The sequence below is a fragment of the Mauremys mutica genome, chromosome 2 (genome assembly GCF_020497125.1).
Source record: "Mauremys mutica isolate MM-2020 ecotype Southern chromosome 2, ASM2049712v1, whole genome shotgun sequence".
Taxonomy (NCBI): Eukaryota; Metazoa; Chordata; order Testudines; family Geoemydidae; genus Mauremys; species Mauremys mutica.
This window is the reverse complement of record NC_059073.1, coordinates 163,121,940-163,144,230: the sequence shown is the minus strand read 5'-3', so window position 1 is coordinate 163,144,230 and position 22,291 is coordinate 163,121,940. Positions and strand designations below refer to the sequence as shown.

The 22,291-nt window shown below is 44.0% G+C and overlaps 1 protein-coding gene across 8 annotated transcripts; it reads left to right on the top strand.

Annotated features, from left to right (window-relative positions):
* Nucleotides 1-457: 457 nt before the first annotated feature.
* ROPN1L (rhophilin associated tail protein 1 like) lies at nucleotides 458-21,143 on the top strand. 8 transcript variants are annotated; one of them, XM_045006838.1, is made up of 7 exons: nucleotides 465-610; nucleotides 4,144-4,158; nucleotides 4,267-4,434; nucleotides 6,478-6,601; nucleotides 6,843-7,004; nucleotides 9,913-10,088; nucleotides 20,893-21,143. In XM_045006838.1, the coding sequence occupies exons 3-7, from the start codon at nucleotides 4,304-4,306 to the stop codon at nucleotides 20,945-20,947; spliced, it is 648 nt and encodes a 215-aa protein (XP_044862773.1). In that variant the 5' UTR covers nucleotides 465-610; nucleotides 4,144-4,158; nucleotides 4,267-4,303; the 3' UTR covers nucleotides 20,948-21,143. The 8 variants fall into 8 exon arrangements, with proteins under 8 accessions (XP_044862768.1, XP_044862773.1, XP_044862765.1 ...); XM_045006830.1 differs by lacking the exon at nucleotides 20,893-21,143 and adding an exon at nucleotides 15,538-17,972; XM_045006832.1 differs by lacking the exons at nucleotides 465-610; nucleotides 20,893-21,143 and adding exons at nucleotides 775-962; nucleotides 15,538-17,972.
* The last annotated feature ends 1,148 nt before the right edge of the window (nucleotides 21,144-22,291 follow it).

Here is a 22,291-nt window from a genome sequence, read left to right as displayed (position 1 = left end):
CCCCACACGTAGGGGCTGCAAGGTCCTACCAACTGCCAGTGGGAGCTGTGCAGAGCCAGGGCGGGAGCCTGCCCGCTAGGGTGAGCAGTCTAGTCCTGCACCAAATCTCGGGACCGGTGGTGCCCTGACCTCACTTCAGTCAGGACCCGGGATGAGCAGCTCCACATGGGGACAGTCCTGGTTGTGTCAGGCTGTCGGGTCACTGTGGGTGAGGAGGTGTTGGGGCGGGAGGGGGCTGCCCAATGGTCTCCCTGCCCCTGAGCAGCAGGTTGGCACGTGGGACGAGCAGCGCAACAGCTGCCACGCACCGCACCGCACCGCACCGCCCCTCTCGCCTCGCTCCTGCGCATGCGCTGTGAGCGAGCAGCGGCTCGGTAACCAGCTGTGGCCAGCAAGCGGTTTTGAAGAGCCGGCACCTATAAGCGCATGCGCCAAGGACAGTCGGCCCTCACCTTCTGAGCAGGTCCCGCCTTCGCCCAGCGCATGCGTCGCGCGGGCGGTAGCTCGAGCCGGTTGCATGGCGACGGTGAAACACAAACGTTGCCCCGGGAACGGGCAGGAGGCGAGCGGCGGTTAGGCGCTGTCCCTCAGAGCGAGCCGCCGCGCGGAGGTGAGAGACCCGCCCCCGGGCCAGCTCCCCCCGGCGCGAGGCCGGAGCCAAAGCGCCGGCCCGGGCGGGGCCCCGCGGCCCGCACCCTCCGCCCGCCGCTCAGGGGCCACCTGCCTGGCGCGGGTCCTGCCCCCCCCGCGGGGCGAAACGCGCTGCCTGCGGCCGATGGAGAGCGACGCCCCCTCCCGGCGGGGTGCGCGGGGCCGCGCCGGGGCGGCTCAGCCGGGCAGGCGGCGGCGCCCTGGCTCCCCCGGGCGGGGGGAGGCAACTTTGGTCGCGTTGCTGGAGGTGTCATCGCGTGACCGGAGCTTTACTTAACCTTGAATTCCCGGAGAGTCCAGGCCAGTCCAGGGTAGGGTTACCAACCCTCCAGGTGTGGCCTGGAGATTCCCGGAATCGGCACCGACTCTTGAAAGGGACCCAGGGGACTTTAATAGGTTATTTTGAGAAAATGACTTTGGGGGGGGGTGTAACTCTCCCCGACTAGCTTCAGTCAGAGTTGGCAACCCTAGGACAGAGTGGGACAAGGCAGCAACAGCCCTTGGTCTGGGGAACATCTCGGTGAGGCTCAGCGACAGGCCGGCCCATAACTCATCCCCCCGGCTGAGTGGATTGGCTAGTAGCAAAGGCCGGTGATGGGCAGGGGAGTGGCTGGTGCCCTCCATGCCTGGGCAAAGGGCGCCCCTGGGCAAGCTGTCTGTATAGGCGTGCTCATGCTATGGTGATACGAGGATCTTCATTTGGCCTGCTTGTTACTTAAGCATAACCAAAACACAGGAAAAGAAACTGCCTGCTGAGCAGCTTTCCCTCTAAAGTAGACAACCAATCTTTTACAGACACATGAGGAAAAGTTGATCAAAAAGTGGAGTTATTTGAAAGTGATATGAAAGAAAAACTTTTTTTTAAACTAAATATTTCTCTGTGCTTTTGCTTTTCACTGCAGGCCTCTTTTGTAAAGGATTAGTGCATAATGGTATTAGAGAATCACTTTTTAGCACAATCTGTTTTTACCCACAATATCTATTCATAGAATCATAGAATCTCAGGGTCGGAAGCGACCTCAGGAGGTCATCTAGTCCAACCCCCTGCTCAAAGCAGGACCAAACCCAACTAAATCATCCCAGCCAGGGCTTTGTCAAGCCTGACCTTAAAAACCTCTAAGGAAGGAGATTCCACTACCTCCCTAGGTAACCCATTCCAATGCTTCACCACCCTACTAGTGAAAAAGTTTTTCCTAATGTCCAACCTAAACCTCCCCCTCTGCAACTTAAGACCATTACTCCTTGTTCTGTCATCTTCTACCACTGAGAACAGTCTAGATCCATCCTCTTTGGAACCCCCTTTCAGGTAGTTGAAGGCTGCTATCAAATCCCCCCTCATTCTTCTCTTCTGCAGACTAAACAATCCCAGTTCCCTCAGCCTCTCCTCATAAGTCATGTGCTCCAGCCCCCTAATCATTTTTGTTGCCCTCCGCTGGACTCTCTTCAATTTATCCACATCCTTCTTGTAGTGTGGGGCCCAAAACTGGACACAGTACTCCAAATGAGGCCTCACCAGTGCTGAGTAGAGGGGAATGATCACATCCCTCGATCTGCTGGAAATGCCCCTACTTATACAACCCAAAATGCCATTAGCCTTCTTGGCAACAAGGGCACACTGTTGACTCATATTCAGCTAGGTCCTTTTCTGCAGAACTGCTGCCCAGCCATTCGGTCCCTAGTCTGTAGCAGTGCATGGGATTCTTCCGTCCTAAGTGCAGGACTCTGCACTTGTCCTTGTTGAACCTCATCATATTTCTTTTGGCCCAATCCTCTAATTTGTCTAGGACCCTCTGTATCCTATCCCTACCCTCCAGCGTATCAACCACTCCTCCCAGTTTAGTGTCATCTGCAAACTTGCTAACGGTGCAGTTCACACCATCCTCCAGATCGTTAATGAAGATATTGAATAAAACCGGCCCCAGCACCGACCCTTGGGGCACTCCACTTGATACCGGCTGCCAACTAGACATGGAACCATTGATCACTACCCGTTGAGCCCGACCATCTAGCCAGTTTTCTATCCACCTTACCGTCCATTCATCCAGCCCATACTTCTTTAACTTGCTGGCAAGAATACTGTGGGAGACTGTATCAAAAGCTTTGCTAAAGTCCAGAAATAGCACATCCACTGCTTTCCCCTCATCCACAGAGCCGGTTATCTCGTCATAGAAGGCAATTAGGTTAGTCAGGCATGACTTGCCCTTGGTGAATCCATGCTGACTGTTCCTGATCACTTTCCCCTCCTTTAAGTGGTTCAGGATTGATTCCTTGAGGACTATTCTTGTGCTGATGTTGGGTAATTGTATAAGAGTTCCAATTTTCTGAATTAGCCTGTTTGGACAAAGCCATGTTTCTTACCTGCTAGTTCAGGTTGTCCTATTCTAATTATAAAACAGTCCATCCTACTGTTCGCTGTGATGCCAGGGAACTTAAGAGCACTGTGATTTTTAAAATGCTTTTAGAGTATTTTAAAGATAAATCTCTATGGATTTTTAACTACTCGTATATGTTATAGCAAGACTTGCATGTAAAATTTCTCTCTGGTGGTATTGTACAGAACTAAGAGCAGAGGTTAATAAATATTTGCTCTGCTTAAATGTACACACAGATACAGTAGAAACGTTATAATCTTCACACTTAATTGTCTGCTCAAAAATGGCAGACTCTCCTCACAGCAAAGATTTGACAACATAACTGTTGTTCAACTCATTCTGTGGTTCTGCCTGTCAAGATATACCAACATTTTTCTTATATTCTGAATTCCTTTACTTTCCCCATGGAGCGCTATTCCACCTTTAAGCACCAGTTGAAGAGCTCCGAAAGCCTCCTTGTCAGTGTGAGAACCTGGAATGGACCTCTCAGTTCTGAACAGTCTGTGATAGCTCACTGTCGTGAGTCTGTGCCAGTTCAGAAGTGCTTTAGTCTCACTTTTTGTTTTTTCCATCAAAGTTACTGATTGAAATTTGGAGTCTGTTTTCCTTTTAACAGGAAATAAAGAAAAACTGTGTGGTATAATCCATCAGTTTCCATCATCTGGTGCATATTACCCCACTGCCTGAGCTACTCCGTTACAGAACTAGGAGAATCTAACTTAGTTTCAGATTTACCTTTTTATTTTGTATATCATCTTGCACAAAATCTGTATCATAAAATTGTAACAGAGTTAAATAATGCAGTTATAACACTAAAATAAAGAGATGATTAAGAAAGAAAAAGCGTAGGTAAGAGAGCAGCAGAGGGATGTTTTCAGTTAAGAGAAAGGCAATGAGGCAGAAAGATAAAGATGAAATAGGCTGTTCCTGATCACAGGAGCTGCAGGCAAAGAGAGTCTTGCATACTTTTGTGGATTTGCCTCATTTTTTTTTGTCTAGGCTAAAACTGATGCTGTGACTAAAAATCTGTATTTCTTTCCTTTTATCTTTTAATTTAATTAAATGATATTAAAATAAACTGGTTGCAACACATGGACATCCGCATTCTGTTCTGGAACAGGACCTCACAGTTAAAGTAAGTTTGAGTTTTTTATACAGTTGAGTTGAATAATAAAATTAAGAGAACTTGTATTGTATAGAACCATACTAATCTCATACGTTTAGAATTCATTTATATTTTTAGTTCTTTCAGAATCTTGTTATTGGACCTTACAAGAATCATGCCTCTTCCAGACACCATGTTTTGTGCTCAGCAGATTAACATACCCCCTGAACTCCCAGATATTTTGAAACAGTTTACCAAAGCTGCCATCAGGACTCAACCTCATGATGTACTGCAGTGGTCAGCTGGGTAAGTAGTACTTTATGTATAGGCTAACACAAAATATTGTTGCATCATATATTGACCTAATTAGGAGCTTGGCTACACTTGCAGATGTAGAGCACTGGGAGTTAAACCAGCCTTCGGCGACAGCAGCAGGGAAAACGCTGCAGTGTGTTTACACTGTCAGCTGCAAGCTCAGTGGCGTGGCCACATTAGCTGCTCTTGCAATGCCACAGAGAGCAGTGCATTGTGGTAGCTATCCCAGTGTGCAAGTTGCTGCAGCATGCTTTTCAAATGGGAGGGGGTGGAGTGTGACAGGGAGTGTGTTGTGTGTATGTGGGGGGAGAGAGTGTGTCAGCATGCTGTCTTGTAAGTTCAGACAGCAGCAGGACACACACACCCCCGCCGCCTCTCTCTCTCACACATGCACGCATGCACAAACGCCTGCCTCGGTAGCAGAAGCAGCATTTCACAGTAATGGTTTGCTTTGTCCTGGAGCAGATAAGCATGCCGCCTGTCAGAAACGGAGCTTTGAAAGGGAATAGCCGCATGCCTGCAGCCGAGTTCAAAACAATGACCAGAGTGGCCACTTGACTTCAGGGGATTATGGGATGTTTCCGGAGGCCAGTCACAGCACAGTAATGTAACACATCGTCCACACTGACACCCGGGCGTTTCAGCCACGATGCAGCAAGCTTTATACTTCTTGTGGAGGTAGATTACCAGGAGCGCTCCAGCTGCAGAGTCCAGGTGCTCTAAGTGCCTTGCCAGTGAGGACACCTCAGGAGTTAGGGCGCCCGGGGCTGATTTAATGCGCTCTAACTTGCAATTGTAGCCAAGCCCTAAGTTGTCTGGATATTAAGTATTGTGTGGCACATATGCTGATATATTTTTATGTATTCTTTTAATTTGTTAAAGATAATGTGGTCTTTGATTGAATTTATATTTAGTGATGCAATTTTAGATGTGGAACCTTGGCAGAGTGACTTAGGGACTGCTACCCAGCGAACTGGCTCACAGTTTTGGTGCTGTTAATTTTTGCTCTGTACTGAATGTCATAATTAGTTTTTCCCTGTAGATTTCATAAATAATCCTGGTTGAAAAGCAGGTGCAGGGTGTTGTCATCTTTAGATCCTTGTATTTGGTTGGATTTTCTAGGGTAATCACTTTTAAATATCAGTGAAAAACGTTCTATTTTATAGGAAGGAACAGAATCTGAAAGTTCTGTGTGTTAGTGAACTCTAGCTTTACCCATAAGTACTGTGCCATGTTTGTATTAAAAAGATATAGGCTACTGTTGAAATGTGGTTCTCTTTTTGAAAATAGCTGTGTGGATACTTTTTAGGAAAAGTTGTTAAAGTTGAGTGTTTCTTCCTATCTTGTGAGCAAGGCACCGTATATGGTAGTGAATGAAGCGGAATATGTCTCTTGTATATTAGTTTTTGGCCAGTTGTGATGGTGACATTGGCTGTAAGAGGTAGATATCTGTATCAGCATCCTTAAAATTACTAATATCTGCATCAAACTCAATTCCTGCTGTGTTTAAGTTATGGTCAGCTATAAAATAAATAAGTATAATGACTATTGTAAGTCTTTATATAAATTCTCCAAAATTGTGTTTTGACTTGCTGGTTGAGCTGTTTTGACAGTGGCCTATCACCAGATAAGACTAGTAGAGGATTATAGAAATCTGGTTTAAAGTGCATTGTTAGAGATGTGTGTGGAAAGCTTAGACATTGCTACTTGCCAGAACACACTAATAATATTTATAAATCACTCTGCACTGCCACCAAGGAACACAGAACATCGAATGCACAATTAAAACACAATAATAATAATTATAGTGTTAAATAAACACTGTTAAAACTAAACTCTGTGGCTTCAGTTAAAAAGGAAGATGGAAACTGGATACAGAGAGGGGAGGAAGTCTCTATACCAGGAGCTAACTGAAGCCAATTTCCCACTTTCATGAGCACTTAGATTGATTAGCAGATTTTTATAATGCTTGTTTTTGCTTAACTTTTATTTGCTTATAAGCATTCAAATGTGTTGATATTCCTATTAATCTAGGTATTTCTCAGCTCTGTCGAAAGGAGAGCCCCTTCCTGTAAAGGACAGGATTGAAATGCCAGTAGCAACACAGAAAACAGATACTGGGCTCACACCAGGCCTCCTTAAAGTTTTGCACAAGCAGGTACAAGCCAACCCATATTGAACACACAGTATTGTTGAGAGATGTCAATGGAAATTTTCATAGACGTGGCTCATAGATGGGATGTCAGTCGAACTCTTCCTAGACAGTTTGGTCCTAACAGTACGCCACAATTTCTTTGGGAGGAAAAAAAGTGGCCCTAAAGTTTTATACTCTTAGTTGTGTGATAATCTCCATGGTGTTTTCCAGTTTTACTTGTGGTGGTGTGTTTTGTCTTTTAAAGCTTTCTCCGAAGGGCCGTGTGAGCATGATAGAACTAGAAAAAAAATGGAAACATCTATGTTTGCCAGTGGAGCAGCTGAGAGCCCTTCTACAATTGGACAACTTCGGTGACGAGGTGGAATGGTTGAAAGTTCTAGCACTTGGGTGTAGTATACTTGGTGGGGTATGTAGGCACGTTAAAATCTTTCATAATCAAATGACTATGTACCAAGCAGACCATAGAGGAACTACAGTAAATAGATTGTAGATCTAGATACTATTGTGTCACTTTAAAACCCCAATTTTTTGTGTAGCAAAGACAGGTCATGTATTTGTGTTTGTTTATGTTCATTCAGTGTTAACCTTTGCTCTGAGGGTGTGTGTGATTCAGACAGGCAGAAGAAGCGGGGGAAAGAGTGCTACCACTGCTGGTTGTAATGTCAGTACGATAGCAAGCAGGTGCACCAGGAGAAGGAGATACACTCTACCCCACTATAACGCGGCCCAATATAACACGAATTCGTATATAACGCGGTAAAGCAGCGCTCCGGAGGGGCGGGGCTCCGCACTCTGGCAGATCAAAGCAAGTTTGATATAACGCGGTTTCACCTATAATACAGTAAGATTTTTTGCCTCCTGAGGACAATGTTATATCGAGGTAGATGTGTATCATCATATCACTATGAGCTGGACAGTACAATGTACCTCATCTGCCTTGAAAGTATCTAATCGCTCTAATACTCCCTTATTTGTCTCCTGATTTGACTCTAACTCTGTGTGATATGAGATTTATATCCATATTCTCTTATAACTGACAGTACATAGAGCATAATAAGAGTGAGCACATTCATCGATCTCCGTTAGTCATAACAGTGAGTAAATGATATGCATCATGGATCAGGGTCAGAGTTAAGATAGCTTGAAGTTCCTTACCTTTGAATATTTTTATATTTTAAGTTCAGCCTTAACTTAGAATTTCCTGGCTTTCTAACTTTTAAAAACAACAATGATTTAATACACTTGTTTCATAAAATATTGCAATGTCTTTGCAGTCTAACCTCTGGTTTGATAATTCTTGGTGTGGAAATTTCCTTATATTTTTTAAACAATTTGTATAACCTTGATATGTGAAAACTTGAGGTGAATAAACTTGCTACAACATAAAAGAGAGAGAGTTGTGGCTAGGCCAAAATGTGAGGGCCAGAAGGCCCTGCAGAGTTTATAAATTGTGTAGGAGGCCTTTAGAAATTCTGCAGAAGGTCCTCCCAGCTTCCCCAAGGTTGACAGATTCAGCAAAGCTCTTGTATGAGAGGGCTGACAGGTGTGCCAGTTATAAAGTGGCACTGTATATCAGTTTGGGTCTCCAGTTTTAGTTACCTTAAATTTGTGAATAATAGGGTTTGGAATATACTCTAGATTTTGAGTAGACTTTTTTTTTTTATTTCACCATTCCATCACTAAGAAATACTTATCTTTAGAAACCCCATTGTTTATTTGTTACTAACGCTGTAATTTTTGTCACTGCCATTACTTTTAGGGTCTTTAGTCATGGTCTTTGTTACCCCAACCAGCCTATTACTGAGCAAAACTCCTCACTGAATTTTTATAAATGTTAGTATTTATTGATCCAGCACTAGTATCCACTAGTTCAGATTACAGCATCTGTGAGGAGTCCCATTGAAGTTACAGGATTTTTTTTTTTTTTTAAGTATATCCTTAACCAACACTTGGGATTATGTTTGTTTTTTAAAATGTAATCTTAACTCTGAATTTTTTGGGTTTTTGGTGGGTTTTTTCAGTGCAACATTCATGTTAAGATTTTTCTGCCTTAAATTATTGACATCCTTAACTTCAGTTTGTTTACTCCATTTAGGATATATTTAGATAGCCTGTGGCAGTGAGCCTCCCATCTTGAGATGACAGACTTGGGCATGCGGAGCTTGCACTAACACACTAAAAATAGCCATGTAGACAGCTCTTTGAAGTTTTAGTTTGGGCTCTGAAGTCTATTCCCATCCCTAAGCTTCTCAGAGCCCGAGCTCCAGCCTGAACTACAACTTCCAAGTGCTGTCTACACAGCTATTATTAGAACGCTAGTGTGAGCCCTACAGGCCTCTGTCTCTTGACTCAGGCTGGGAGGATTGCTGCCACAGAATGTGTAGACCAGTGAGCCTCAACCTGTGGCTGGCCCAATCAGCACAAAGCTATGGCCCATGTGACATCCTTAGGGCCATACAGGTAGTATTGGATGTGGTCCACATAACATATTATGGGCCACATATGCGGCCCACAATGGTAATTAGGTTGAGAACCACTGGTTTAGATGAATCCAAAAGGACCTTTTCCAGGATTGGATATTGTTTGGTTATTGTGAATGCTGACATTCACAGCATCATGCCAAAATATCAGCTGCCACAACATTGATCCAGGCAAACTCTTTTTTTTTTTTTTCCAGATTCATTGAGATTTAGCTATCTTAGCCAATTTAGTGCTGCCCTCACTAGGGCCAGGTTCAGATAAATTGAAATGATAGTTCACAGATGAACTGAGGCCTTTATATGGTAACAAATGAGGGACAATTCTTTACCTGGTGATGTATTAGTAAATATGGCAGTGGACTGATATCTGTTCAGTTTAACATGATGCAATTAATTGCTCAATGATACGCTACCTTTCTCTTTTGTGTTGATTAAAAGAGTAACAGAATTACACTAAGGCCTTTTCTATACTAACAAAATTGTTAGCCTTAATTCACCAATAGTACAGCTTTACCAGTGCTAATGTTGGTGGAGGCAGTAGTGTGAAAAGGGCTCAGGCATTTTTACCACTCTGTAGTCTTAAATGCCACAATAATAAAAATGCCTGAGCCCTGTCTACACTACAGCTTCTACCACCATTATCGCCAGTGGAGCTGACTGCATTGGAGTGTGAATTGCAGGTACAAACTTTGCAAGTGTACATGAAGTCTTGGTTCTATTCACACTGAATTTCAGATGCTGACAGTCTTTCATACGATATTACACCATAGTGAACAAAGGATCCTAATGCTTTCTGGTATTATGTCTCTCTTTTCTTGGTTGGGATCCCGCTAGTCCTTAATGACTTCTGTGAAGTACGCCTGTGAAATTCTAACAACTGATCCAGAGGGTGGACCTGCTCGCATTCCATATGATACATTCTCATTTATTTACACATACCTGGCCAGTATAGATGGTGAGATGCCAGACTACAAAGTTGAAGCTTTCCTCAATGCTCTTAAGGGACAAGTGTAAGTATAAATTTGGATCTGGAGCATGCATCAGCTATGCTGGTTCATTCTGGCTTCATAAATCTCTAATTTTAGTTAGATAATCTCTCTTTTCACTTTTCAATTTTCTCTTTGTACTTGCTAGTAGAGCGCATAATAAACATTGAGAACAAGATTTTTCAAAAATGTGTGCCTAAAGTTAGACTCCTGTTGGCTTCAATGTCAGAGTTTGAGCCAACAGTTATTCACCCACATGTTTATTTTTTCCAGCTGTTCGGCTGGGTGAATTATGGTGTTCTCTACTCCAGATAGAAATGATGTTTATAGCTTTGTAACATCAGCATGTTGTTGTTTGAACCCACAGCATTTTAAAGTTTCTTCTTATGTTTTACCATAAATGTTGAACAGGAGAAGGGAAATAAACAAGCACTGTAGGAGGAAAGTCTGCATTACATATGACCTGATTGTAGAGGAGGACTCTCTGTAAGGAGCAGCTGCCCATCACAGCCTTCTGAGATTTATTAGAGAAATGGATAAAATTATCTGAGGGCAATCCACTGATGCCTGCTAGATGGCACAAGTGGAATACACTTGTGACCAACTCTTATTGAAGGCAGCAGATTTTATAAGGAGATCTTATAGGTTGACTGTTTTACTATCTTTGCATCTGGTACCCAGCATATTGGCAGAAGGTGGATTCTGCTGGAGATTGCTGGAGATGATCTACCACTATCATCTCAGTGTCCTTGTTCAGGAAAGGAACATTTGAGACTAGGCCATAACTAGCAAAATTGTTTGGGTCTTTCCATTTTTTTGTTTTGTTTTGAAGTATTAGCCATGATTCCAAGCCACTGATAAATTGCCCTTCCTTAGACATGATCTCAGGTGTTCATTTACCATTACCAGGCTCTGTTCTATCTCTCTGCTGCTCCTGACACCTTTATAGATTTTATTACACCTCACAGTAAGAGATGTTCAGGTGCAAGATAAAGGAAAAGACTATCTGGGCTGGTCAGGAGTTCTGCTATCAAGAACAGTTATGTTGATCAGACATTATAAAGGAAACCAATATCTAAAATGTTGGTGTTTATAAACACTGTATGTTCCAGGCTACCAGTTCTTGCTTCTGCTTTATCTGGTGCCGATCATTGGTTAACAGTAGATATCTCTGGGGGTGGTACAGAGGGAGGGGCTGTTTTGAGGTTGTTGTTAGAGAGTGTCTGACTAGTCCCTTAGCACGCTAGTCATGCTTCTGGCCAGTGTAGTGTATTCCAACAGAATGTAAGAGTGGGATTGAACACTATGTGGGAGAATGCTGTGTTTGTCTTAATGGATGTTAGATCCTGGGCCACCGAGACAGAACTGTACTCCATAAGTGTGAAGTCTCACAAGACAAATTTTGATGTCTTGGTTTGAGATTCTGTTTCCTGGAGTTCTGTGTCATCTGTGTGCATCTGAATTACTTGGTCTCTGGGTTCAGATCTCATTTCCATCTGGGTTTGGTTGGGTTATCTGATAGCCATCCTGCCTCCCTACCAAACTTTGGACTCATGGAATGGAATCCTGGCCCCACTGAAGTCAACAACAAAACTCCCATTGACCTCAGTGGAATGAGGATTTCACCCATGGTGTGTTGTATATCCTGCTGGAATGAGTTGTACCAGAATGCATCTGACAATGTCTTCAACTCAGGTTTCAGCGAGGTAGGCCAAGTCAGTTGCCTTCTCCACAATCAGGTCATATGTAATGCAGACTTTATTTTTAACCAATCTTGTGTTCATGAGCCTGATTAGGTTATGGTCCTTGATCCCTAGGACATAAGACTGGAAGGGTCCTATTGACTCATAATGTCCAGCCCCGTGCTATTGCAGGCAACTCTATAATATAATCCTGTCCTTCTTACTATGGCTTGCAGAGTGATGCCTGGTTTGTATGTATGGATATGCACTAAGTCTCTATTCCATCCTGAGGATGTGTCTTTTTGTCTTGGGTTGCCTCAGTCCCATCAGGACTGGGGTTGGGGGTATATGTGAGGGGCATGAATTTGTTGTTTATTTGTCATTTCTTTGGTGTCTCAGATCCCCAATCCTTGTAATATTATTTATCTTGTATGCTATTGACATAGTCCTGATCCCCAAAAAGGCATATCTCTTGTACCCGAGTATTTGAGTAATGCATTCCTGCAGCAGGAGGACAAGAATATAGTATACATGGATTGCTCACTTCTTGAGCTGTGGGTGTATGGAGACTACCTATTTCATTTGTGCCTGTGCTTAGCTTTTGTCCTCACTCAGGTCCTTCCTGCTGAAGGTGCCAGCAGGATTAACATAATCACTGTCCTAAATTAATTGAACCTAAGTATGGTGTTATTTTGAGCTTTCTTGTCTCTGGAGCATTCTGGGTGGGAAGCTAAATACACAAATGCCATATCCATTTACGTTAACAAATTGATACGCTTTACTGTCACCACTTAGGATAACTTTAGAATTGCAATCATACATACAATTAAGATTATATTACTCTTTTGTATAATACAATGATTTAGGTTTGAATGGATCCCAGGTAAGTAATCGTTATACAGTAATTTGTTTAAAATCGTTAACCTTATTTACCTTCCCTAGTTAACTTTTGAAAAGTTGAGATAATAGCCTCTTGGGAGATTCCTTTCACTTTTAAAGGTACATTACTAGATTGCTGTTTTACTTTGTCTGTAGCAGCTATAAAGAAATGGCCCATATAAGACACTCCAGTGCTATTGGCAGATCTTCTTGAAGTTGTTTGGATTTCATAGTATTAAATTAGGTTTCACCTTCAAGAACCCTTCCAGAATCCTAGGTATGATTCTGCCTTTACCCTTTTTTTTATTTGAGCCCATTGAATGGAGCTTTACGGAGCTTCTGTGCACTTGACTTTACTGGATTTAAGAGTTAGGGCAACTTCATCTAGTACAAGTCCTAAATTCTATATTTTAAATAAATCAAAATTTGGCTGATTACTTGGTGCAAGAAAATTTTTTACTTCTGGGGGAATTCTGCACTACTGCGTGTGTGCATAATTAATGAGCCGCTCATATTTTTCAATTTTTGCTCCGAAAAAAGCTTCTGCAAATATGTTGCTGTAGTTCCGCCTTTTGCCCACCAGAGGGCGCTATGGCGCAAGAACAGCCGCGGCTCCCAGTGGAAAATAATTTCTGCAGTTCCACCTTTTGCCCACCTGAGGGCGCTGTGTTGATAGAGCACAGCAGCTCCCAGCCAGCTAGGGAAGAGAGAGAGCCTGCAGAGCCTTCCTCGCAGCTGGCCAGGTCAGGAGACAGACAGCATAGGGTGCTGGGAGGGGTCATACAGGGGCTGAATGGGAATGGAGGCCCAGAGCCACATGGGGAAGGGGGTGCAGAGCTACATAGGGACAGGGGAGTGGCTGGGTGGGGGTACAGAGACACATGGGGATAGGGGCAGTGGTGAGCTCCAGCCGGTTCACAGCGGTTCGCGCGAACCGGTTGTTAAATTTAGAAGCCTTTTTAGAACCGGTTGTTCCAGGACAACCAGGTTCTAAAAAGTTTTTAAATTTAACAAAGCTCGGGCAGCTGTCCACCCGGCCCCAGCTCACCTCCCCCTCTCCCCTGAACGCTCCGCCCTCCTTCTCCTCCCCCTCCCCTGCTTCCCGCGAATCAGATGTTCGCCGGAAGCCTGAAACGAGGAGCAGGCAGGTAAGCCGGGCGGGGCGGACGGCGCACGTGGCCCAGTCCAGCTCCACTTGAGCCGCTCCCCCTGGCCCCGGCCAAGCTCCCCAGCCCGGTCCCGACCAAGCACCCCCGGCTCGGTCTAGTCCCAGCTGAGCGGCTCCGACCCGGCCCAGCTCGGGACCGCAGCTCCGGCCCAGGTGCCGGCCCGGAGAGTCGGGTCCCGCGGCTCCGGCCGAGCGGCTCCGGCCCCGGTGCCGGCCTGGGGAGTCGGGCCCCGCGGTTCCGGCCGAGCGGCTCGGCCCCCGGTGCCGGCCCGGGGAGTCGGGCCGAGCGGCTCCGGCCGAGCGGTGCCTGCTCTGGTCCAGCCGGGCTCGGGGAGTTGGGCCCCGCGGCGCCGGTCGTGGTCCTGGCGGAGTGGACCCGGTCCCGGCCCCAGGCAGTGTGGTAAGGGGGCAGGGAGGGAGTGGGTTGTGGGGGGGAGTGGATAGGGGTCAGGGCGGTCAGAGGGCAGGGAACAGGGTGAATGAATGGGGGCAAGGGTCCCGGGGAGCAGTCAGGAAAGAGCAGGGTTGGATGAGGTGGTAGGGGCACTCAGGGACAGAGAGAAGGGGTGGTTGGATAGGGTAGGGGTCCTGGGGGGCCATCGAGAATGAGAGGAGGGGTTGGGTGGGGCGACAAGGGGCAGTCAGGGGACAGGGAAGGGGGGGATGGGTCAGGGGTCCCGGGGGGGGGGGAGGTGTCAAGGAACATGAGGGGTTGGATGGGGCACGACCCCCCCCCCGGGGGGGACACGACCCCCCGGGGGGGGGAGGAGGGAACCGGTTGTTAATATTTTGGCAGCTCATCACTGGATAGGGGGCTGGGGGACAGGGACACATAGGGACAGGGAAGTGGCTGGGTGGGGTCTCAGAGACACATGAGGACAGTGGGAGGGAGTACAGGGACATAGGGGGAAGTGGAGGAGGTACAGGGATACATAGGGATGGGGGTAGTGGGTATCTGAGTAGGACACATGGAGGTTCAGGAACACATGGGGAAAGGGCAGATGTGCCTGACTGAATGGGAGAGGCCAGGGTCTTCATGGGGGAAGCTCCCTAACAATTCCTCCCCACCCCACAAAAAACCTGTTTCATACTTTTCTCACCCATACCCAACAACCCTCCAAGTTCACACCCAGGCTCCTTTGAAGCAATTTATTTCCCTCTCTCTCAGCTCCTCCATTACCCCTCACTCCCCCAAGCCTTTGCACTGCTTCTGAGGGGTGTGGGAAATTACAGTTTTGTATTGTAGTTTAAATGAATTATTACTCAGTTCTGTATTAATATACCTAGTAAGGAATCTATTTGTCAAAAAACATTTCCTGAATCCTTTTTGTTGTCTGTGTTGTTACAGACACACTTGGTGACAGGTATTTTGAAATAAATGACCAAAATTAATTGAAGCTGATGTCATTATATTGTGTTGTTTTGACAAATAAAATATGCAGCGTTTTACAGAATTTTAAAATATTGTGTGCGGAATTTTTTATTTTTTTGCCTCAGAATTCCCCCAGGAGTAAAATGTTTGTACAACGTGTAATGTTCCAGAGCCAGGTTGTATTGTCTGTTCTAACTGTTATAACGAAGTAATTCTGAACTATGCTACAAAGAAAAATGTTTAAGAGAAAAATCCTCACTAAGAAAATGTATACTGGGGGGAGATTAAGTGTAGCTTTAAAAAGTTCAGCTATTTGGGCCATTATTAAAATAAATAATTTAATGAAAGGATATTTATTTTCTTGTAATTTAGGGAGCGTAAAGGAGATCAGGTTGGCGTTTCAGATTTCTTCATTCCATCAAAGAAGGCTTAAGAGAAAGATGACAAGGATTTTCTGGAAGTAAATGCCACCAATTCAGAGCAGAACTTAATAAAGTCACACAAAGTTTAGCATTAGCAGTCACCACAAAATATAGACTTTGATTTACCAATATACCATATGCAGTGTAATTTTTATTTATGAAAGTTGAGTAAGAGACGCATTTTAGGATTTATTTGTTTTCATAGATGTGTAATTTTAGCTTTAGATTTCTGCAGATAAATAGAAACTTAATAGAGTTAGTGGTTTAGGAAATTTTCTGATATATTGTGAAACTTACTACGTCAGGTAAAAAAAAAATTGTTTTTCACAGAGAGATATTGGTATCTACCTCCATAAATTGATCAAGATTCTTCTGTCTGAAGGCCATATTCAAAGAACCTCAAGGAACTATGCCATTCATTTATATTGTATGTTCTTATACGCAACTCATGCCCAGTGGGTCTACCTGAGTGAAGAAATCAGATATCCCATTTTTTTCATATGATGTCCTAGTGTCCCAAAAACTTCTTTTGGGACACCTGAAATACCCTGTTCTTCATGCAGTTGTTCACACGTATTCCACTTGTGGTTCACATGTGCCTCATGCACAGGAGATCAGATTCTTTTGAATAGCAGTGACTATTGGGGACATGCTTGCACAAGTGTACACACGCACCCATCCCGGCCCGGTCATAAAGAGTAGAGCAGGCCCACCCATCCGTCAGTTCCTTTTTACAGCTGTGGTAGTGAGACGGAACCCTGGAAGTGACCACTTCTCTGCACACTGTGATTCTGTTGCTCTTTTAGTAGTTGTTTCCTTATTGTTGTTAGGTTACTACAGTTACTGTAGTGTTGTTTAACTCAGGGGCATTGAGGATGGAGAAGATGGGTACCTGGTGGTCAATCTATCCTTCGCTTCCTTCCTCTAGATGGTCACCAAAACTGTATGGACTTAATACAAAAATCATATATGGTTTACATCACAATTTCACCTGGATATAGCTTCATACAGATCTGAAGCTATCTGCAATAAAAATATGAAATCATATTTCATATAGTTTGAAATAGCCATTCCATGTGAATTTCACAACCCTTAAAGACATTGCCACAAAAGGGTCCTAGTGTTTGATTTAGAAAATATGGTGACCTTATACCCAATTTCTCTAAATTATGCCATACTCAAGCACTCATTGTCAATTTATCTTAATGCCGATTCAGCATTTGTTGTTACTTTCTATGATAGAAATCCTAGTTTTCTCTGAATAATTTTAACTTTACTGCAGTGAAAATGCGCATTGTTACTTATTACTTGATTAAATAAAGTGTACTGTGACTAATAGGAATTGAACACAGCCACCCTATCTGCTTTAAATGGCAATACACTTTACTGAATCCAACTTTGTGCCGAGCAGTCTGTCATATGAGAGACTGCAACGGAGCATCCTACTAATTTATCAGGGAGCTGAGGTACCTATAAACATACCTTTCATGTTCATGAAGCATGTTTATCAGCTGGGCAGGAGTTGGTAGCATGCCAGCTCATAGACTCTAGGAACACACAGTAACAAAGGTAGAAACATGCAGATGTTCAGGATTCTGAGAGAGAGGGATGCCAAGGGCTTTGCATGATGGTTTAACCATCTAGAACCTTGTTCAGAAAGCTGAAGACAAATGTGCATAGCTCTACATCAACTTTTATTTGTACAACTGGCCATCAGTCCTTTCAGATTCCATTTCAGCCCTTAATGCCTGAACTATCACTCCTGCAACAAATTGTGTAATAAATAACATGTAAACAATGGGACATCTAACAAAAAACTATATATTGAATGCTTTAGGGATTGGAGTACAACAAGAAGTTGGAGTGGTAGTGATGAATCCTCTTTGCAGGAGTATTAGTAACTGTTTTATCCCTTGAGTCCTAGCTAGAGTTTTCCAGTTGTCTGGCTGTTCAAAGCATGATTTCAAATGAGTATCCACTGATCTGTGGCCACTAGGATTATTGTCCAGCCAACTCCAATAAAGCATTTTTTTTTGAAGCATTTAACACATTTTAAAAAAAATTAAAACACCTTTTAAAGTGTTTTATCTGAAACATTTTTAATAATTAATTATGTGGTGGTTTACGTGCTGTAACCCAATAACTATGATGCTGTTATCAGCCGTGCAAACAGAATTAGGCAGCTACATTAATGTAAGCTGTGGCTCCTCTTTAGTAGTAATACCGTGACAATGTCAGAGTTAGTTTCAGAAGTGCATTTGTCTGTCTTTTGAGCTTTTCTCCTCATCACAGGAGCCATGGCCCCACCACTGGCAAGAGAAGAAGTGGTTAGGAAAACCTCACGGGGGAGGTGGAGAGCACCGGTTGAGGAAATAGCTTGGGGAAAGGGAAGTCAGAGATTGAAGGGGTGGGAGAGAACCAGGGAAGATGAGATGGGGATGGGTGTGAGATGAGCAGTCAGATAGTGCATGGGGTGTCCTCCTTCATTCACCACCACTGTGAAGGGAAATGAAAAAGAAAGCAGCAGTGGAAAGGGGAAAAGAGGGAGAGGGCCAACAATGGGCAGTGTGGGGGCAGCGGGAAAGAGCAAAACTTGAATGTGGAAAAAGAGAGGCTGACATAACTAAAAACCACGTCCTCTGAACAAAGAGAGGGAAAGACGATAAAATAAAACCTTCAAAAGGGATTGACAGTTATAGAGGACAGATGTGGGAGAGGGGAATGGAAATGCAAAGGGGAAGAAAACATTGAGCCAGAGTCTTTTTTTTTTTTCTTTTTAAGAGAAAGTTCATTTTACTTCCCATTTTGAGCCCATGATTTAATGTTTGGCTGTTTCCAGGGAAGAAAAAGACTGAAACTTTTCTGACCTCTTTGTTGAGGGTGGGAAAAGGGAGTCTGACACCCCACACCTCACCCTATTGAACTCTACATCACTCTCATTTTCGTGAGGTTGCAGGGTATGTGCTACCCACTGGCACTCCCCACCTCAGCAACGACCTCTACCCATCTCAACTCTGCATCTGATTTAACTACCTCCTCCCTCTTACTGTTACAGAAAATATCCAGTGTTCTAAGGGGTGAACTTCCCAGTGCTACACTGAGTTGCCAGCACTGTGAACATGCACATGCATGTTATTTAACTACCGGGCCTTTGTCCTTCTCCCTCTGCTAGTTAAGCTAATATTGGATACAATAAGGAGGAAGGAGAAACGTGAAGCTGGGATTTAGATGAGAAAAGTCTGATCTGCAAGTCGGTTGAATCAAGCCATTCTGTGACACAAAACAGGTACCCCAGGCTCCAATCACTTTGTTTTGGGGCTATCCTTTAGTTAGTGATAGAACTGTCAGCCTGAAGTGCAAGTTAGGGCTGCCTTGTGTTTACTATTGAAATAAGTACCCAACTCTTTCCTTTGCCTCCACCTGCTAAAACCTTCAAGATATGGAAGCACAAATTATCAGATGCTTTACCATTGTCCTGGAGATACCAGTGAAAAACATGCACTTGACTCTGGAAATAGCATTTAACTAGCTAGTAACTCCCGTCCCAAACTGTCCTGTTTAGGAGATTTCTATTTGAAATACGTATCTTCAGTTTCTAATGTAGCTGCTTCTTTTATGTCTCTGAATTTAGACCTCCATCCTCTCTGTCTAAATTTAGCCTCTAATGATGACTCCTGATAAGGTCAGTGTTTCCATCGCTGATTTTTACATTGCATTGAGGGGACTGAGCACTGCCCAATTGTGAATACATTGCAGTGATAAGCCTAGTTTAATTTAAACACAAATTATTGCATATTCCTGGTCAAATACATACACACCCTCATAAGGCATCACAGGAGGACATATTTTCCTTTCCTTCGAAAGTGACTTCTTCGTCCAGTGATTTGCACGAGCATCCATCTCTATGCAGGGACCGGGTGCAGTACCCATGTGCATGTAAGCTAAACGCAGTTCTTCTCAAACACATGCCTTACCAACCTTGCCCTAGAGAGATCACCTCTTGGTGTGAAAGGTAGTTTGCTCTCTAGGCCCATTGATTTCTCTAATACGTCCCTGAGACTGGCACAAAGAGCCAAATGGTGAACCCTTTTTTTGACCCAGGACCTGAACCAAAAAACCCACAACTCGTTTCACAGAGGCCACCATATTTGGGGGGGGGTGTGTGTGAGAGAGAGAGAGAGATGTAGACCTCACCAATACTGATCAGTGACAGACGAGTGAAGTAGGCAGAATAGGGGGTATGTCTACACTGCAGTTAAACACCTGTTACTGGCCCATGCCATCTGACTCAGACTCCTGGGGCTGTTTAATTGCTGTGTAGACATTCTGCCTTGGGCTTCAGACCAAGGTCTGGGACCCTCCCACCTCACAGAGTCCTAGACCCTGACCTCCAGACTGAGCCCAAAGGTTTACACTGCAGTTCAACAGCACCGTAGCTCAAGTCAGTTGGCATGGGCCAGCTGTGAGTTTCTAACTGCTGTGTAGTCATACTTAAGAAGTCATTTTTGTTAAACCAACATCCTCTATCAGCAGTGATGAGAAAGGAAAAAGTTCTTAAATGTAAGAGCGATAAAAAAAGTTCTTACTGCCCTGTATAATTAACTTGGGGAACTCACTGCTGCAGGATATTGTTGAGGCAAACTGCTTAGCAAGATGGAAGCAAAGCGGTTAGGAAGGGGGAAATATTTCAATGATCTGGTAGAAGCTATGACCTTACTGTCTATCAAAACAGGCCATTCCCCTCCCCAGTTGTTAAGGTGGCACATGGGTCTTAGGGCTTTATTGATCTCATAACTGCTTTGACATCAGCAATGGGTAAAAAAACGCTTTCTTTTCATCTAACGTTTCCTATGAGATGGTGCTTGTTTCACTCGCATGTAGACCTAGCCCTAATGGAATGGTGGAGGAGGGGTGGTTATGCCTTCTTCTGAACCATTCAGCATTGCTCACTGCTAGAGATACTAGACTCCATTGACTATTGATCTGTTCCTATTGTGTATTCCAAACCATCACAGCTCAAACTGTCAGGGTGTTGAGAAAATAAAGACCTCTTTTATTCTGAAACTAAGAAACCACATGTCCCCTCCCCAAGCCCTCTTGCCTTCTGGGGAAACGTCAATATTGGAGGGTGGCTTTTCAGTGCAGTGGAGGGACAGCACAGCCCAGTTCCCCTCATCTGACTGAGAGGACAGTAATGCTTAGCTCTTCCATGGTGCTTTTCTTCTGCAGCCCGTGTTTCATTGTGATGTGTAAAGGTTAAGAAATAATATTTTAAAATGTTCTAAGTAGGATTGTTCTTTTCCAGAGACCAACAGAATGGTATGGTGCAGCCCAGAAACTTTCTGACCCAGGCCTCCTAGATCTGTTCTGACCATGCCCTAACCTGGCCAGCGGGTGAACTACAATCAGTGTGATCATACTAGGAAGTGTCATTTTTATTCAGTAGACCAGAAAATGTGTTATGTGACGTAGAATTGGAGGAGGTGAATGACTTCAAATATCTTGGTAGTTACATATCAGCTGATGGTAATATTCAGAAGGAGATATCTACCAGAATTGGTCTTGCAGCAAATGCATTCTATAGACTTCAGAATATTTGGAGGTCAATCATCTTGCAAATGAAAACCAAGGTAGAGATCTACAGGTCGAACGTCCGCTCTGTGTTGCTCTATGCGGCGGAAACATGGAGGACCAACAAGAAGATAGAAAGTCGGCTTCGGGGCTTTGAAGGAAGGTGTCTTAGGCGAATTCTTAACATACATTGGCCGCAGCGTATCACCAATGTTGAAGTGAGCCGATTAACGGGCATCAACAATATAGTGGATGAAGCCAAACAACGAAGATGGAGGTGGCTGGGGCATGTGTTGAGAATGGATGCTGCTAGACACCCTCGTATTGCCCTACGATGGACACCACAAGGAAGGAGGAGGAGAGGTAGACCATTGGGGACGTGGCGAAGGACCATTGAAGAGGAAATGAAAGGTATGGGAATGAAGTGGGATGAAATCTGCTGTCTCGCTCAAGAACAAAACGAATGGAGGAGAGTGGTTGGCGCCTTATGCTCCACGGGGAGTGAATAAGACGACGACGACGACGACCAGAAAATGGGTTGCAATATAAAAGATGAAATTCTCAAATCTTCACTTAATAAGAAGAGGGAACAATTACTGTGCCCCATGCAGCTGTTGCTCCCTTTTCTTTCTGTAGCTTATTACAAGAATTCTCATCTCTTTTTCTGATCCTTCTGTCCATTTTCCATTCATAAAGATCAAGAAGGTGTTAACTGACTATTGTTAACCTGCACTCCAGTACGATGATAGTCTGTGTATCCGTCCCTCCTCTCCCAACTAATGACACATTAAATGGTTTAATGTTTTTTTGTACTGAGTGAAGTTTATTATAAATTTTATCCAATCTGCACTTTTTGTAAATTCGAATATTGTTTTTGTTTATAAAAAGAAAAAAATATATAGTAAAGGAAGTACAGACCCCAAAAATAGATTTTCAAAAGAAGAGACATAAAAATAAGGGGCTGCAGCAACCTGAGCAATTACAAAGAATCCCATTTCTTGTTACGCTTCTGCACAGCACTGCCCTGAAAGTATTACTTGCTCAACTGAAGTTGCAGTCAGAAACACAACCAGCCAATCACTATTACCTTTATAGAGCTACTGCTTTCAAGAGTTGGTTTTGAGCAAGATCTG

What these genes read in the sequence shown, in the direction of transcription:
- ROPN1L (XM_045006837.1), top strand. Translation starts at nt 4,304, where the DNA reads ATGCCTCTTCCAGACACCATGTTTTGTGCTCAGCAGATTAACATACCC. An exon ending in GTACTGCAGTGGTCAGCTGG is followed by an intron (nt 4,435 to 6,477) that starts GTAAGTAGTACT and finishes CTATTAATCTAG; the next exon opens with GTATTTCTCAGCTCTGTCGA. An exon ending in AATGCTCTTAAGGGACAAGT is followed by an intron (nt 10,089 to 15,537) that starts GTAAGTATAAAT and finishes CTTGTAATTTAG; the next exon opens with GGAGCGTAAAGGAGATCAGG.